At 54.8% G+C, this 15,264-nt stretch overlaps 1 protein-coding gene and 1 non-coding gene across 3 annotated transcripts; both read right to left on the bottom strand.

The window, feature by feature from the left end:
• Positions 1-7,932: 7,932 nt before the first annotated feature.
• ALDOA (aldolase, fructose-bisphosphate A) lies at positions 7,933-12,199 on the bottom strand. 2 transcript variants are annotated; one of them, XM_073648768.1, is made up of 9 exons: positions 12,043-12,199; positions 10,473-10,595; positions 9,831-10,042; positions 9,693-9,747; positions 9,195-9,355; positions 9,020-9,103; positions 8,776-8,950; positions 8,489-8,688; positions 7,933-8,360 (listed from the first exon to the last, which is right to left on the bottom strand). In XM_073648768.1, the coding sequence occupies exons 2-9, from the start codon at positions 10,582-10,584 to the stop codon at positions 8,265-8,267; spliced, it is 1,095 nt and encodes a 364-aa protein (XP_073504869.1). In that variant the 5' UTR covers positions 10,585-10,595; positions 12,043-12,199; the 3' UTR covers positions 7,933-8,264. The 2 variants fall into 2 exon arrangements, with proteins under 2 accessions (XP_073504869.1, XP_073504870.1); XM_073648769.1 differs by lacking the exon at positions 12,043-12,199 and adding an exon at positions 10,762-10,877.
• Positions 12,200-12,982: 783 nt separating this feature from the next.
• On the bottom strand, positions 12,983-13,054 carry TRNAG-UCC (transfer RNA glycine (anticodon UCC)). The gene has a single exon. It is a non-coding gene; the product is annotated as a tRNA-Gly (tRNA).
• Between the last annotated feature and the right edge of the window lie 2,210 nt (positions 13,055-15,264).

A 15,264-nucleotide genomic window follows, 5' to 3' on the forward strand; every position in this document is an offset into this window, starting at 1 on the left:
CCCAGTATAAGGAGGGTCTTTTGGGGTGTTCCTGGTATATGGGGGGTCTTCCCGGTATACGAAGGGTCTTGTGGTGTGTTCCCAGTATAAGGAGGGTCTTGTGGTGTGTTCCCGGTATACTGGGGGTCTTGTGGGGTGTTCCCGATATACTGGGGGTCTTGTGGGGTGTTCGCGGTATACGGAGGGTCTTGTGGTGGGGTGTTCCTGGTATACGGAGGGTCTTTCCGGTATACGAAGGGTCTTGTGGGGTGTTCCCAGTATACGGAGGGTCTTGTGGGGTGTTCCCGGTATACGGAGGGTCTTGTCGGGTGTTCCTGGTATACGGAGGGTCTTCCCGGTATACGAAGGGTCTTGTGGTGTGTTCCCGGTATACTGGGGGTCTTGTGGGGTGTTCCCAGTATACGGAGGGTCTTGTGGGGTGTTCCTGGTATGCGGAGGGTCTTGTTAGGTATTCCTGGTATACGGCGGGTCGCTCTTGGTATATGGCGGGTCTTGTGTTCTTGGTATACCGCGGATCTTGTGGGGTGTTCTTGGTATACGGCGGGTCGTGTGGGGTGTTCCTGGTATACGGCGGGTCTTGTGGGGTGTTCTCGGTATACAGCAGATGTTGTGGGGTGTTATTGGTATTCGGCAGGTCTTGTGGGGTGTTCCCGGTATACAGCAGGTCTTGTGGGGTGTTCTCGGTATCAGGGGCGGACACAGACTGTAGTGGGCCCCTGTGCAAGAAATTTTTGGGGCCCCCCCCTGCCCTTCATAAGGCAACAAAGTTATGTAAACATAACCCCCCCCATGTGCATCTCTCATCCCCCCCCATGTGCATCTTTCATCGCCCCCCATGTGCATCTTTCATCGCCCCCCATGTGCATCTCTCATCCCCCCCATGTGCATCTCTCATCCCCCCCATGTGCATCTCTCACCCCCCCCATGTGCATCTCTCACCCCCCCCATGTGCATCTCTCACCCCCCCCCCCATGTGCATCTCTCATCCCCCCCGTGCATCTCATCCCCCCCGTTCCTAGTTAATTAATTGTATTTAAAAAAAATAAAACTTGTTATACTTACCCCCATGCGATCCCTGCAGAATCCTGGCGCTCGTCCACGTCGCTGCCACCAGGTTCTCCTGACGTTCGGCCATGTGACGGCGGCACATACATAGCCATCAGCTTTTGTTTTGGCCAAAAGATTTTTAAAGCCGCCACCACGATAAGGTAGACTCTTCTGGCCGGGCCCTACTCTAACCTATTAAAATTTTCTTAAAACATCCAATACTCTTTTTAGATATATTTTTATTTCGTTTTCTTTAAGGGAATGTGTCATATACATTTTTTTTTAAATGACCAATAATACCACATACAGGGAATACCGCCACACCATGACCAGACCACATATTACCACAACATAGTGACCGAATAATACCACACAGAAGGAAGAAAAACTGCCACACCATGACCAGACCACATATTACCACCACATTACTAATATTACCATAAGTGTCATTATACACGGGAGCTCTATACATGGTATGTATAATTTAAGTGTCCAGGTAATCTAGTGATCACCAGTGACATTATACACAGGAGCTCTGTATATAGTGTCAGTGTACAGGTAATACAGTGATCACCAGTGACATTATACACAGGAGCTCTGTATATAGTGTCAGTGTACAGGTAATACAGTGATCACCAGTGACATTATACACAGGAGCCCGGTACATAGTATATAGTGTAAGTGTACATGTAATACACTGACTCACTGGTGACGTCTCTAGGTGAAGTCCTTCATCTTCGCTTTTCTCCTTCATCCAGCACAGACCGCCATCACGTCTTCCAGCCAGGACTCGTCTCTGCATAAAATAACACAGTTATCTAGAGCACATTCCCCAACTTCTACATTACGCAGCTGAATACAGACGTGCACCCACCATTAATATATAGTTATTATGCCACTCACCATTCCAAATATAAATTGTAATCCACCACGGTGCCCCCATTAACTGTAAATAGGCACTTAATATATAATTTAATTAGAACCTCTACTCTTTCCACCAATTTGTTACCAGTTACACTCCTGCATCCGCAACGCCCCCTACTCTATACTTCCTGCTCCCCGCATTCATTATTTACATGCACCCCCTGCCCCAATTCATTATATCATGTCCGTGCTCTCCCCACCCCATCATCATTTACTCTCCCCCACCCCACATTCATTATGTGCAGCTCATTATCCCCCTACTCCCAATTCCCCCATGTGCAGCTCATTTTCTCCCAATTCCCCCATGTGCAGCTCTCATCCCCCCCATGTGCACATCTCTCATCCCCCTCCCCATGTGCATCTCTCATCCCCCCACATGTGCAGCTCTCACCACCCCCCACATGTGCACCTCTCTCATCCCCCTCCCCCACATGTGCACCTCTCTCATCCCCCTCCCCCACATGTGCACCTCTCATCCCCCTCCCCCCATGTGCATCTCCCATTCCCCCCCATGTGCACCTCTCTCATCCCCCTACCCCCATGTGCATCTCCCATTCCCCCCCCATATGTGCATCTCCCATTTCCCCCCCCCTCCATATGTGCATCTCCCATTTCCCCCCCCTCCATATGTGCATCTCCCATTTCCCCCCCCCCATATGTGCATCTCCCATTTCCCCCCCCATATGTGCATCTCCCATTTCCCCCCCCATATGTGCATCTCCCATTTCCCCCCCCCCATATGTGCATCTCCCATTTCCCCCCCCCATATGTGCATCTCCCATTCCCCTTCCCCCCCATGTGCATCTCCCATTCCCCTTCCCCCCCATGTGCATCTCCCATCCCCCCCCCCCATATGTGCATCTCCCATTCCCCTTCCCCCCCATGTGCATCTCCCATCCCCCCCCCCATATGTGCATCTCCCATTCCCCTTCCCCCCCATATGTGCATCTCCCATCCCCCCCCCCATATGTGCATCTCCCATTCCCCTTCCCCCCCATGTGCATCTCCCATCCCCCCCCCCCCATATGTGCATCTCCCATCCCCCCCCCCATATGTGCATCTCCCATTCCCCTTCCCCCCCATGTGCATCTCCCATTTCCCCCCACTCCTAGTTAATTGTATTTAAAAAAAAAAAATAAAACTTGTTATACTTACCCCCATGCGATCCCTGCAGAATCCTGGCGCTCGTCCAAATCGCTGACACCAGGTTCTCCTGACTTCCGGTCATGTGACGGCGCGGTCACATGACCGGAAGTCAGGGGAATCATAAAGGCGCTGCCGCAGCAGAGCAGCGCAGCGCTGATGTCCCGGACCCGGCGCTTAGCATGGGGCCGGGGGCCCCATGAGGAGAGAGACGCACAAGAGGGGGGGCTCCGAGGGGGCCCCTACCGGCCGGGCCCCATACTGGAGTCAGGGCAGTCATGCCCTGATGGCGGCCCTGCTGGAGGCTGGAGGGGCCCCCTCTCCCTCGGGGCCCCCGTTCAATGAACCGGCTGCACGGTCGGTAGTTCCGCCCCTGCTCGGTATACAGCGGGTCTTGTGGGGTGTTCCCGGTATACGGCAGGTCTTGTGGGGTGTTCCCGGTATACGGCGGGTCTTATGGGGTGTTCCCGGTATACGGCAGGTCTTGTGGGGTGTTCCCGGTATACGGCGGGTCTTGTGGGGTGTTCCCGGTATACAGCGGGTCTTGTGGGGTGTTCCCGGTATACGGCAGGTCTTGTGGGGTGTTCCCGGTATAAGGCGGGTCTTGTGGGGTGTTCCCGGCATACCGTGGGTCTTGTGGGGTATTCCCGGTATACGACAGGTCTTGTGGGGTGTTTCCGGTATACGGCGGGTCTTGTGGGATGTACAGTGGGTGCGGAAAGTATTCAGACCCTTTGCTCAGACACTCATATTTACGTCACATGCTGTCCATTTCCTTGTGATCCTCCTTGAGATGGTTCTACTCCTTCATTGGAGTCCAGCTGTGTTTAATTAAACTGATAGGACTTGATTTGGAAAGGCACACACCTGTCTATATAAGACCCCACAGCTCACAGTGCATGTCAGACCAAATGAGAATCATGAGCTCAGAGGAACTGCCCAAGGAGCTCAGAGACAGAATTGTGGCAAGGCACAGATCTGGCCAAGGTTACAAAAGAATTTCTGCATTACTCAAGGTTCCTAAGAGCACAGTGGCCTCCATAATCCTTAAATGGAAGAAGTTTGGGACCACCAGAAGTCTTCCCAGACCTGGCCATCCAGCCAAACTGAGCAATCGTGGGAGAAGAGCCTTGGTGAGAGAGATAAAGAAGAACCCCAAGATCACTGTGGCTGAGCTCCAGAGATGCAGTAGGGAGATGGAAGAAAGGTCCACAAAGTCAACTATCACTGCAGCCCTCCATCAGTCGGGCCTTTATGGCAGAGTGGCCCGACGGAAGCCTCTCCTCAGTGCAAGACATATGAAAGCCCGCATAGAGTTTGCTCAAAAACACACGAAGGACTCCCTGACTATGGGAAATAAGATTCTCTGGTCAGATGAGATGAAGATAGGACTTTGTGGTGATAATTCTAAGCGGTATGTGTGGAGAAAACCAGGCACTGCTCATCACCTGACCAATACAATCCCAACAGTGAAACATGGTGGTGGCAGCATCTTGCTATGGGGGTGTTTTTCAGCTGCAGGGACAGGACGACTGGTTGCAATTGAAGGAAACATGAATGCGGCCAAGTACAGGGATATCCTGGATGAAAACCTCTTCCAGAGTGCTCTGGACCTCAGACTTGGCCGAAGGTTCACCTTCCAACAAGACAATGACCCTAAGCACACAGCTAAAATAACAAAGGAGTGGCTTCAGAACAACTCTGTGACCATTCTTGACTGGCCCAGCCAGAGCCCTGACCTAAACACAATTGAGCATCTCTGGAGAGACCTGAAAATGGTTGTCCACCAACGTTCAGCATCCAACCTGACGGAACTGGAGAGGATCTGCAAGGAAGAATGGCCGAGGATCCCCAAATCCAGGTGTGAAAAACGTGTTGCATCATTCCCAAGAAGACTCATGGCTGTACTAGCTCAAAAGGGGGCTTCTACTCAATACTGAGCAAAGGGGCTGAATACTTATGGCCAGGTGAGATTTCAGTTTTTCTGAATTAATAAATTTTCAAAAATGACTACATTTCTGTTATTTTCAGTCCAGATGGGGCAGAGTGGACTCTAATGAGAAAAAAACAATGAACTTTTTAGAATTTATCAAATGGCTGCAATGAAACAAAGAGTGAAAAATGTAAAGGGGTCTGAATACTCTCCGTACCCACTGTACCTGGTATACGGAGGGTCTTGTGGGGTGTTCCTGGTATACGGAGGGTCTTGTGGGGTGTTCCTGGTATACGGAGGGTCTTCTGGGGTGTTCCTGGTATACGGAGGGTCTTGTGGGGTGTTTTCATATACGGCAGGTCTTGCGGGGTGTTCCCAGTATACGACAGCTCTTGTGGGGTGTTCCCGGTATACGGCAGGTCTTGTGGGGTGTTCCTGGTATACAGCGAGTCTTGTGGGGTGTTCCCGGTATACAGCGAGTCTTGTGGGGTGTTCCTGGTATACGGAGGGTCTTGTGGGGTGTTCCTGGTTACAACGAGTCTTGTGGGGTGTTCCTGGTATACGGAGGGTCTTGTGGGGTGTTCTTGGTATACGGCGGGTCTTGTGGGGTGTTCCCGGTATACGACAGTGCTTGTGGGGTCTTCCCGGTATATGGAGGGTCTTGTGGGGTGTTCCCGGTATACGACAGTGCTTGTGGGGTCTTCCCGGTATATGGAGGGTCTTGTGGGGTGTTCCCAGTATACGGAGGGTCTTGTGGGGTGTTCCCTGTATATGGAGGGTCTTGTGGGGTGTTCCTGGTATACGGAGGGTCTTGTGGGGTGTTCCCTGTATATGGAGGGTCTTGTGCGGTGTTCCCGGTATACGACAGTGCTTGTGGGGTCTTCCCGGTATATGGAGGGTCTTGTGGGGTGTTCCCAGTATACGGAGGGTCTTGTGGGGTGTTCTTGGTATACGGAGGGTCTTGTGGGTTGTTCCCTGTATAGGGAGGGTCTTGTGGGGTGTTCCCTGTATATGGAGGGTCTTGTGGGGTTTTCTTGGTGTATGGAGGGTTTTGTGGGGTGTTCCCATTGTGAAATATTTATTACCCATGAAAAGTTTTCAAGAACAGAGAAACGACGATGCGGCGTCCTGGTTTAGGGCTGACTGACGTGTGGGGAGTAAAGGTGAATCCTAGAGAAAAGTGACTGTTCCCCAAATTACTGACAAGTATACAGGAGCCGCAGAGCATCGCAGTGGTGATAGGACGGTGTCAGGTCCCGCAGAGCATCGCAGCTGTGATACAAGGGTGTCAGGTCGCGGAGAGCATCGCAGCGGTGATACAAGGGTGTCAGGTCGCGCAGAGCATCGCAGCGGTGATACAAGGGTGTCAGGTCGCGCAGAGCATCGCAGCGGTGATACAAGGGTGTCAGGTCGCGCAGAGCATCGCAGCGGTGATACAAGGGTGTCAGGTCGCGCAGAGCATCGCAGCGGTGATACAAGGGTGTCAGGTCCCGCAGAGCATCGCAGCGGTGATACAAGGGTGTCAGGTCCCGCAGAGCATCGCAGCGGTGATACAAGGGTGTCAGGTCGCGCAGAGAATCGCAGCGGTGATACAAGGGTGTCAGGTCCCGCAGAGCATCGCAGCGGTGATACAAGGGTGTCAGGTCCCGCAGAGCATCGCAGCGGTGATACAAGGGTGTCAGGTCCCGCAGAGCATCGCAGCGGTGATACAAGGGTGTCAGGTCGCGCAGAGCATCGCAGCGGTGATACAAGGGTGTCAGGTCCCACAGAGCATTGCAGCTGTGACAGAAAGGCACTTATGATGAGTGCACAAGCATCAGTACTGGACCATGAGGTCTGGAGGACGTCGGCCCGGTTCGCTGAATCACCTTTGACCCTGGTATTAGGCTGCGGGTCTTATGGTTATGGCTGATGGGCGTATAATCGCCGGGCGGGTGACATCTCGGGAGGGGATTACGATGATTCGGGATTTGTGTTTATGATGAAAGATGAGGAAGTTGGGAGTAAAACAAGACGGGAGGAGCCAGGTCTGATGACATCATGGGCGCCGTCCTCTCATCTGTGACCTCATCACGTCCATGCAGACGCCTCACCATAGAGCAACATGGCTGGGAGCGCCCGATAAACAATCACCGAGGGGCCGGGGAACCCATAATGAACCCGTGCGACCCCCAACAGGAACATGACGGTGTGAATCTCCACCCAAAGACATCAGGCCTGTGAGCTATTGTCCTCTTTTGTCAGCCAATTTGGCTCATGGAGGTAGGTGCAGTATCTGATGTACAGCAGCCATTTTTGGCACTGTTATATAGTCACAGAGTCGCCCGGGCTTTGTGGGAGCGCACTGCCCCCCGCTGCCGTCAGTGTAATCTATGGAAGGGACGGCACAAGGGGAGAAACCGCAGAGGACATCGCTGCATGAAGGACCCGCACCTGGAGTCCCCCTTTAAGCCTAGTGGATGCAGATAGCTGGCACCATGGAACAGGGCATGTTTCAGCAACTACCCACCAGGTGGCGCTGCATCACCTGCCAAATTGTGAACCTATAGTTTTGGGAATTGTTCGTTTTGGAGCTGATCAGCATCAGTGCCGACCCACCGCCATGGATCAGGGGCATACAGGAATCCTGGGGCCCCATAGCAAAGATCATGGGGCCAGCCACGTAGATGCCACGGGCGCTGTTCACCAAGGGGGTAAACGTGCTGTTATCAGCGCCAGCCTCAATCCTAGCAGGCACCAGTGGGTGTAAAACAGCCGGCACCCACTGGATATGGAGCAGGCTCAGCACACGGGCCCGCTTCATACACCGCCTGCCATAGGCAGAGGGCAGATCCTGCAACCCAAATTAGATCTGGGCCCCCATACAAATAAAAGAGACACGGGGGGGTGGTTCATCTACCTGCTTTATTGAGGTTTCACCAGCAGTGACATAAGTTATACGTGACTCAGAGCCGAGGACAGAGACATGAGCACACTCGCTCTCTACAGCCGGGCCGCTGCACTCACCATTCACACCCTCTGCACTGCCACCCATCAGCCAGCAGAGCGGCGACACTCCGCCAGCCTCTCTCTCGTTCTCTCCAGCAATGGGAAGGTTAACCGTGTAATACTCTGCAGGTGGGAATAGCAGTTAATGGCTAGAGGTGGGGGGCTCACACTACAATATACAGAAGCAACGTCCAGTGACACCAACACGAAGAATGGGGGAATACGACATCTAATAGGCATGGTTGGACACGAACAGAGACTCTCCAGCTGCGGCTCCTGCCTGGCCGGTGGACACGTACTTGCCTTGGCAAGCCAGGCTGTTAGCCTAAAAGAAAAATAAAGGAATCAGTGACCCGCATAATTGTGAGCGCAGCTCTGGAGGCGAGCTGAGCAGGAGACATACTGAGTAGTATGACACCTAGTGGTCACGTGCAGTACTGCACTTTCACGTACCAGTGCGCGCTTGGTGTACTCCTCTTGGGCGTTCTTGACGTTTTCCTTCTTGCCACCCCAGGCTTTGAGGGCGGAGGCCTGCAGGGCACGGCCGTAGGAGAAGGTCAGGGGCCAGGGCTTGTGCAGGGGGCACTTGTTGATGGCGTTCAGGTGAACCGTGGCTTCCTCCTCACTCTGACCTCCAGACAGGAAAGTGATACCTGCACAGAGGGGACGCCATCAATCGCGGCCAGGACAGTCGCATCGGATCACACAACCACCTCGGCCATTTTACGCCCTCGTCTTACCGGAGACGGCGGGAGGCACGGTGCGCCTCAGGGCGGTCACTGTTGCCATGGCCACCTCCTCGGGGCTGTACTTCTTGGTGCAGGCATGGCCGGGGGTCACCATGTTGGGCTTCAGCAGAGTTCCCTCCAGATAGATGTGATGGTCGCTGAGGGCTTTGTACACGGCCGCCAGGACCTAAAACGACAGACGGCGTTAAGACGTTGTCACGGTTCCACCGCCCGCTCTGCCGCCACCGCCGCTCACCTTCTCAGTGACGTACTGGCACCTCTTCAGATCGTGGTCACCGTCAGGGAGGACCTCAGGCTCCACAATGGGGACAATGCCGTTCTATAGGAACATGAAGAACAAGCTCTCAGGTCCGGCACTGATAACGGAGGACGGATTTCACATAATCCTTCACAGGTCTACGTGGCGTTACCTGTTGGCATATGCTGGCATAGCGGGCCAGGACGTTGGCATTCTCTATGATGGAGAGACGAGAGGGCGTGTGATCGGAGATCTTCAGCACGCAGCGCCATTTGGCGAAGTCGGCACCGTCCTTCTTGTACTGGGCGCAGCGCTCAGAAAGGCCATCCAGACCTGCAAGAACGACACTGGGTAAGAAGCACAGGAGACCACCGGGGGGCGCTCATGCTACAGGGTCAGTATTCTGATAATCGGGACAAGTCCCCGCACCTAGCGTGCTGTACGTCTCACCCAACGTTAGAAGATTTGACACAGTAGTTGCAAATTACAACTCTCAACAAGCCCGTGGTTGTCAGGGAATGCTGGGAGCTGTAGTTTTGTGACAGCTGGAGAACCGCAGTTTGGAGGCTACCGCAGCATTACATCAGGTGGGATGCCATCTAAGGATTAGCCATGCCCTGGATGTTGCCTGTCCGCACCGCCCGGCCCATCACGTGGCACAGCTCCTTACCTTGTGTCGTGGTCTCTCCATTTGTTCCGGCAAGAGGGACGACACCTTTGTCCACCTGAAGAAGGAGAACAACCATGGATGACCCGGATGATGAGAGCATCCGCCAGGTGTGCCGCATCCCCCCCGGGCACCGCTTACCTTAATGCCTACGATTGCCCCCTTGTCCTTGATGACCTTGGTGAATGGCGTGCCGTCGTCAGTCTTGTGGTACAGAGTCTCGTGGAACAAGATGACGCCGCCGATGCAGGGGTTGACTCTCTCGTCGGCGGTGAAGAGCAGCTGGCGGTAGAAGCGGCGGTTCTCCTCCGTGTTCTCTGCTCCGATGGAGTTCAGGCGTTTGGCGATGCTTCCTGCGGAGAGAGGGCGGGGTCAAACTGCGCCATCACGTGGGCGGAGTCTGCGAACAAGGGGCGGAGCATCGTCCGCTCAGTGTCAAAACAACTGTTCGATGACTTTCTCCTTTAAAGGGAATCTGTCACCAGGTTTTTGCCACCTAAGAGCAGAATAAGGTCGGGGCAAAGACCCTGGAAGGTAGCGGCTCCCGGTAGGATAGCCCTTCATTTCCTCCCAGTAGCCGTGCGGTCAGCACTTTAACCCTATATCTGCCAGTAAATAGTATTGCACATGGCAGGTTCCCTTTAAGGAAGCCCGCCTCATTTTACGCCATACCTGACTTTTGTCTGCGGTTGCTACGGCGATGGAATTAGAATAAACATCCCGCTAAAGTGGTCGTGTGAGATCAGAACTACAGGGCCGTGGGGCGGCAGACGCGACACCCACCTGTGGACTCGTCGGCCGCCAGGATCCCCTTGCCGGTAGCGACAATGCGCTGGGCGATGTCATGGAGCTCCTTCTTCTGCTCAGCAGTAAAGGCGGGGTATTCGGTCGGCATGGCGATGCGTTCTGCAGAGACAGAGAGGCGGTTGTTGTCAGGTGATAGTCTTAAAGGGACAGCGCTCTACACAGTGACGCATTTCAGGCTGTACAATGTCCGGGTAGGACCGATCAGAGAGCAGTAGTCCTGAGATCACAGACTAAGGTTAACCCCAGCAGTCCCAGGATATCGCACCTTGATCCCCGGTCGCCCAGATCGCTAGTCACACTAACGAGTCACTGGAGCGTTGTTATATACAGCTGCCCCCCTCCCCCCAGGGCCCGGCCCACAACTATGGATGCCAGGAGGAGACACATACGACAAGAAGCGTCGCAGCAGGAGATGCCCTGACAGTGAAGGGTACGTAGAGGACAGGCAGGAATAGCAGCCCACGAGGGGTTAATGATGCCACCACACATGTGTCACCACCGCTTCCTTCTTTATAGGAAATGATAAAGCAAAAAAAAAAAAAAAAAAAATGTTGCAGAATCCCTGAGGCCTGAAACAGAGCGCTGCTCCGCAGGGAGACACGCAGCCCGGTCCAGCACCGAGCACGCCGGCCTTAACCCCTGCACTGCTGGGCCAGCATCCCTCACCTCTGTAGTACGTGTTCTGCAGCAGCTGCGGACACAGAGCCCCATTGTATTAACCCACCATGTGCCAGACACCCGGGCGTGTGTGCTGTGCCAACACGGCAGGAATCACATAATAGTACAGTGTACGTCCCACCAAGCAGCCCCTCCAGAACACCCCCACCTTCTCTACAGGCCAGTCTTACCATCACAGCAATCCCCAAAAGCTTCCTCACTTGGAACACACCCCCTGGATCATTCTTGTTATCACCCTCTCCAATTGCCCCTGACCCCCAGGAGCCCCACTCATCATCAGCTCCAGGACCCCACATTGCCATCGGTGTCCAGGACCCTCCCATTGGCCTCCCAATACCCACCTTGCCACCAGCCCCCCAACTAACCCCTACACCATCGGCCTCCAGAACACGATCATTGCCCCCCCCCCCCCTCAATCCCCACCTCACCATCAGCCCTTGGGATTCAGCCATTGCACACCCCCAACTATCCCTCATCATTGGATCCCAGAACCCCACCACCCCCTCACCATTAGTCCATGGGACCCCACCTCGCCATCGGCCTCTGGGACTCGACCATTAGCCCCCCAATTCCCAGGACCCCACCTTGCCATTGCCGCCTCCCCCCACTCCCTCACCAGCAGCCCCAAGCACACCACCTCGCTATCAGCCTTCCAACCACCTTCCTCTTCGCCATTGGCCCCCCAAAACCCCAGGATTCCCCCTTGCTTTTGGCCCTCATACGACCTTCCTGATCATCACCCCCCACCTCACATCCCGGGGGGCGGTCTTGCCATCACCCTGCAGACTATGAGCTTCCTCGGCTGTGGCCTCCTTCCTCCCCTCCATCAGGAGCCACTGTGGCCCTAGCCCTGGCCCGCCGCTCTCACCTCTCTGCTCTCCTGCTGCAGACTGACTGTGACTGACACTCCGGGTTCTATGTTAGAACGTCAAGTAACGAGCTGAGGGGCGGGGCTTCCACTTAAAGGGACACGCAGCGCACAGAGCCATTCTGTGCAGAGCCTGAAGGTCAGGCAGGATGTGTGAATGAGGCGCTGTCATCCTGCAGAGGTGGTGGGGCAGGCACTCATTCATCAGGCCTGGCTGTGACCTGTAGTCCCACCCTGAGCAGACTATGGTAGTAACACGAGGGCAGAGCATGGCACCATGTACTTATCATGTATATGGATGGAGGACATGACACATACAGGCAGTGGTGACGTCATCAGCCCTACGTGACAACACGCACAGCCCAGCACGGAGGAAACTCCAGTCATCTCTCCCCTCCCCCAACCTTCCGGTACCCAGACATCCCCCTCTGCAGAGCATCTCATAGAGACTGACTGCAGAGCATCTCACAGAGACTGCAGAGCATCTTATAGAGACTGCAGAGCATCTTATAGAGACTGCAGAGCATCTCACAGAGACTGCAGAGCATCTCATAGAGACTGCAGAGCATATTATAGAAACTGCAGAGCATCTCATAGAGACTGCAGAGCATATTATAGAAACTGCAGAGCATCTCACAGACACTGCAGAGCATCTTATAGAGACTGCAGAGTATCTCAGAGACTGCAGAGCATCTTACAGAGACTGCAGAGCATCTTATAGAGACTGCAGAGCATATTATACGAACTGCAGTGTATCTTACAGAGACTGCAGAACATCTTATACAAACTGCAGAGTATCTCATAGAGACAGACTCTAATAGACTGTGTTCCTGCAGAGCATCTCATAGTGATGTGCTAGGATTTCTATATTGCTCTGATATATATATATATGACATTTCTTTCTTGCCCTTTATACATAAAAGAAAAAAAAATATTGTCCTGCGTTGGCCGGGAATCGAACCCGGGTCAACTGCTTGGAAGGCAGCTATGCTCACCACTATACCACCAACGCGCGGTGCTGCTGAGGCTCCTCACAGCCTCCTCTCACTGATGCTGCACCCGAAACGCATCACTAAGCAGGAAAAAAAGCTGCAGAAAATCTGCTGGTTCAGCTGAAAGAACTGACAAGATAAGAAACTGCTTCACATCTGGAAGGAGAAAAGCAGCAGTGTGTGCACGGACCCTGAGCGTGAGGACACCAGAAAGGTGACCCCAGGGTATAAGAGGCTGGACCTCCACCCCGCAGGTACAGTGACCCCAGGGTGTAAGAGGTTTGATCTCCACCCCGCAGGTACAGTGACCCCCAGGGTATAAGAGGCCAGACCTCCACCCCGCAGGAACAGTGATCCCAGGGTATAAGAGGCCGGACCTCCACCCCGCAGGAACAGTGATCCCAGGGTATAAGAGGCCTGACCTCCACCCCGCAGGAACAGTGATCCCAGGGTATAAGAGGCCGGAGCTCCACCCCGCAGGTACAGTGATCCCCAGGGTATAAGAGGCCTGACCTCCACCCCGCAGGAACAGTGATCCCAGGGTATAAGAGGCCGGACCTCCACCCCGCAGGTACAGTGACCCCCAGGGTATAAGAGGCCGGACCTCCACCCCGCAGGTAAAGTGACCCCTAGGGTATAAGAGGCCGGAGCTCCGCCCCGCAGGTAGAGTGACCCCAGGGTGTAAGAGGCCGGACCTCCGCCCCGCAGGTACAGTGACCACAGGGTATAAGAGGCCAGACCTCCACCCCGCAGGTACCTTGACCCCAGGGTGTAAGAGGCCGGACCTCTGCCCCGCAGGTACCTTGACCCCAGGGTGTAAGAGGCCAGACCTCCACCCACAGGTATCTTGACCCCAGGGTGTAAGAGGCCGGACCTCTGCCCCGCAGGTACAGTGACCACAGGGTATAAGAGGCCGGACCTCCGCCCCACAACTGGACATGTGACAACCATAGCTCTGAGCACAAAACATGTCAGGTTGTCACTTCCCTTCACCCGCACAATGGTCATGTGACGGACCCCCTAATTAATAATTACCGGGGAGGACTCAGTTTCCTTCGCAGACTTTGCCTTTATTCTTAGCCCTGGAGGGGTCTTGTCTGAGAGGAGCCCCCCGGCCGGGTCACAGGGATGCGATGGCTCCTGGGGGGTCAGCACTTCGCAGCTGTCGGGTGACAGAACCTGAGCTCCATCTCCAGGGCCCAGAAATAGCTGTGACCTTTACAGAGCGGCAGCTGCCAGCCGGGGTCACCCGGTGGGTGAAAGTGACACGACCCTGTCTGTGCTGTCAGGAGAGCCTTAGGGGGGGCTTAAAGGGGCATCTGATGACATCATCGGTGAGGGCCTACGAGCCGGACTCCCACCACCATGGGTCTGGACCTCTGCTCACACCGGCTCGTAATTACCATCACGGGGGGGGGGGGAGACAGAGAGATCCACAACCCCCTCGAAAATGAAGGCGCCCCAACAGAACTGGACACCCTGAGTGGGGGGCGCTCTCATAGAGGGGGGTCCCAAGTGCCACCCCTGCCCACAGGCCATATGTAATACTGCAGCTCTGCCCCATTCACATCAACCGAGAAGACCAGCAATACCAGACACGACCCATAGTCAGGGGTGGCGCTGCTTATGGTAGAAGCAGCCATGTTTTTCTGATCGCAGACAATCCCTTTAAGCTTCCCCTGCACGAGGCGCGGTGGGTGGAGGCGAGCACAACGCCCTGGGGGGATTTGGAAGGAGACAATACGAGCGGTCTGGACTTGTCCCGCAGTTTTGTGCTATGGATTATAGGCAGAATGAGGAATTCGCCAGTCAGCGGGATGATGGGGGCAGGCGGGGGGCTCTGACGATGCCCCCCATCGGCCAGAAGGGATGTGAGCAGCTGCACTGGTGCCGGGGGGGAACAGGGGGGTCTGCCAGGGAATTACGGTAGAGATGAGTAATTACGGTAAGCAGGCGCTGCTGCCTGTGTGACAGCGCTCACGTACGACAGGCACTGAGCGGAGGAGGGGCACCGGGGGGCACAACTAAGCGCTGAGCAAACCAGGGCGCACCCACCCCAACCTGGAGTCCGGCCACGAATCTGCCCCGGGCACTCACCCAACCAGATACAACTGGGCAGTGCAAACACATGGCATACAAACGGGCGACTGTGCCCACACCGCGCCTGGCAGAGGCCGGCGCAGCACTGCCTACAGTGTTATTAACCCATTATCCCCGGGAATTAGAGGGG

This window comes from Phyllobates terribilis, unplaced genomic scaffold (assembly GCF_046119375.1).
Source record: "Phyllobates terribilis strain yellow unplaced genomic scaffold, ASM4611937v1 Scaffold_9__5_contigs__length_417890890, whole genome shotgun sequence".
NCBI classification, from domain to species: domain Eukaryota; kingdom Metazoa; phylum Chordata; class Amphibia; order Anura; family Dendrobatidae; genus Phyllobates; species Phyllobates terribilis.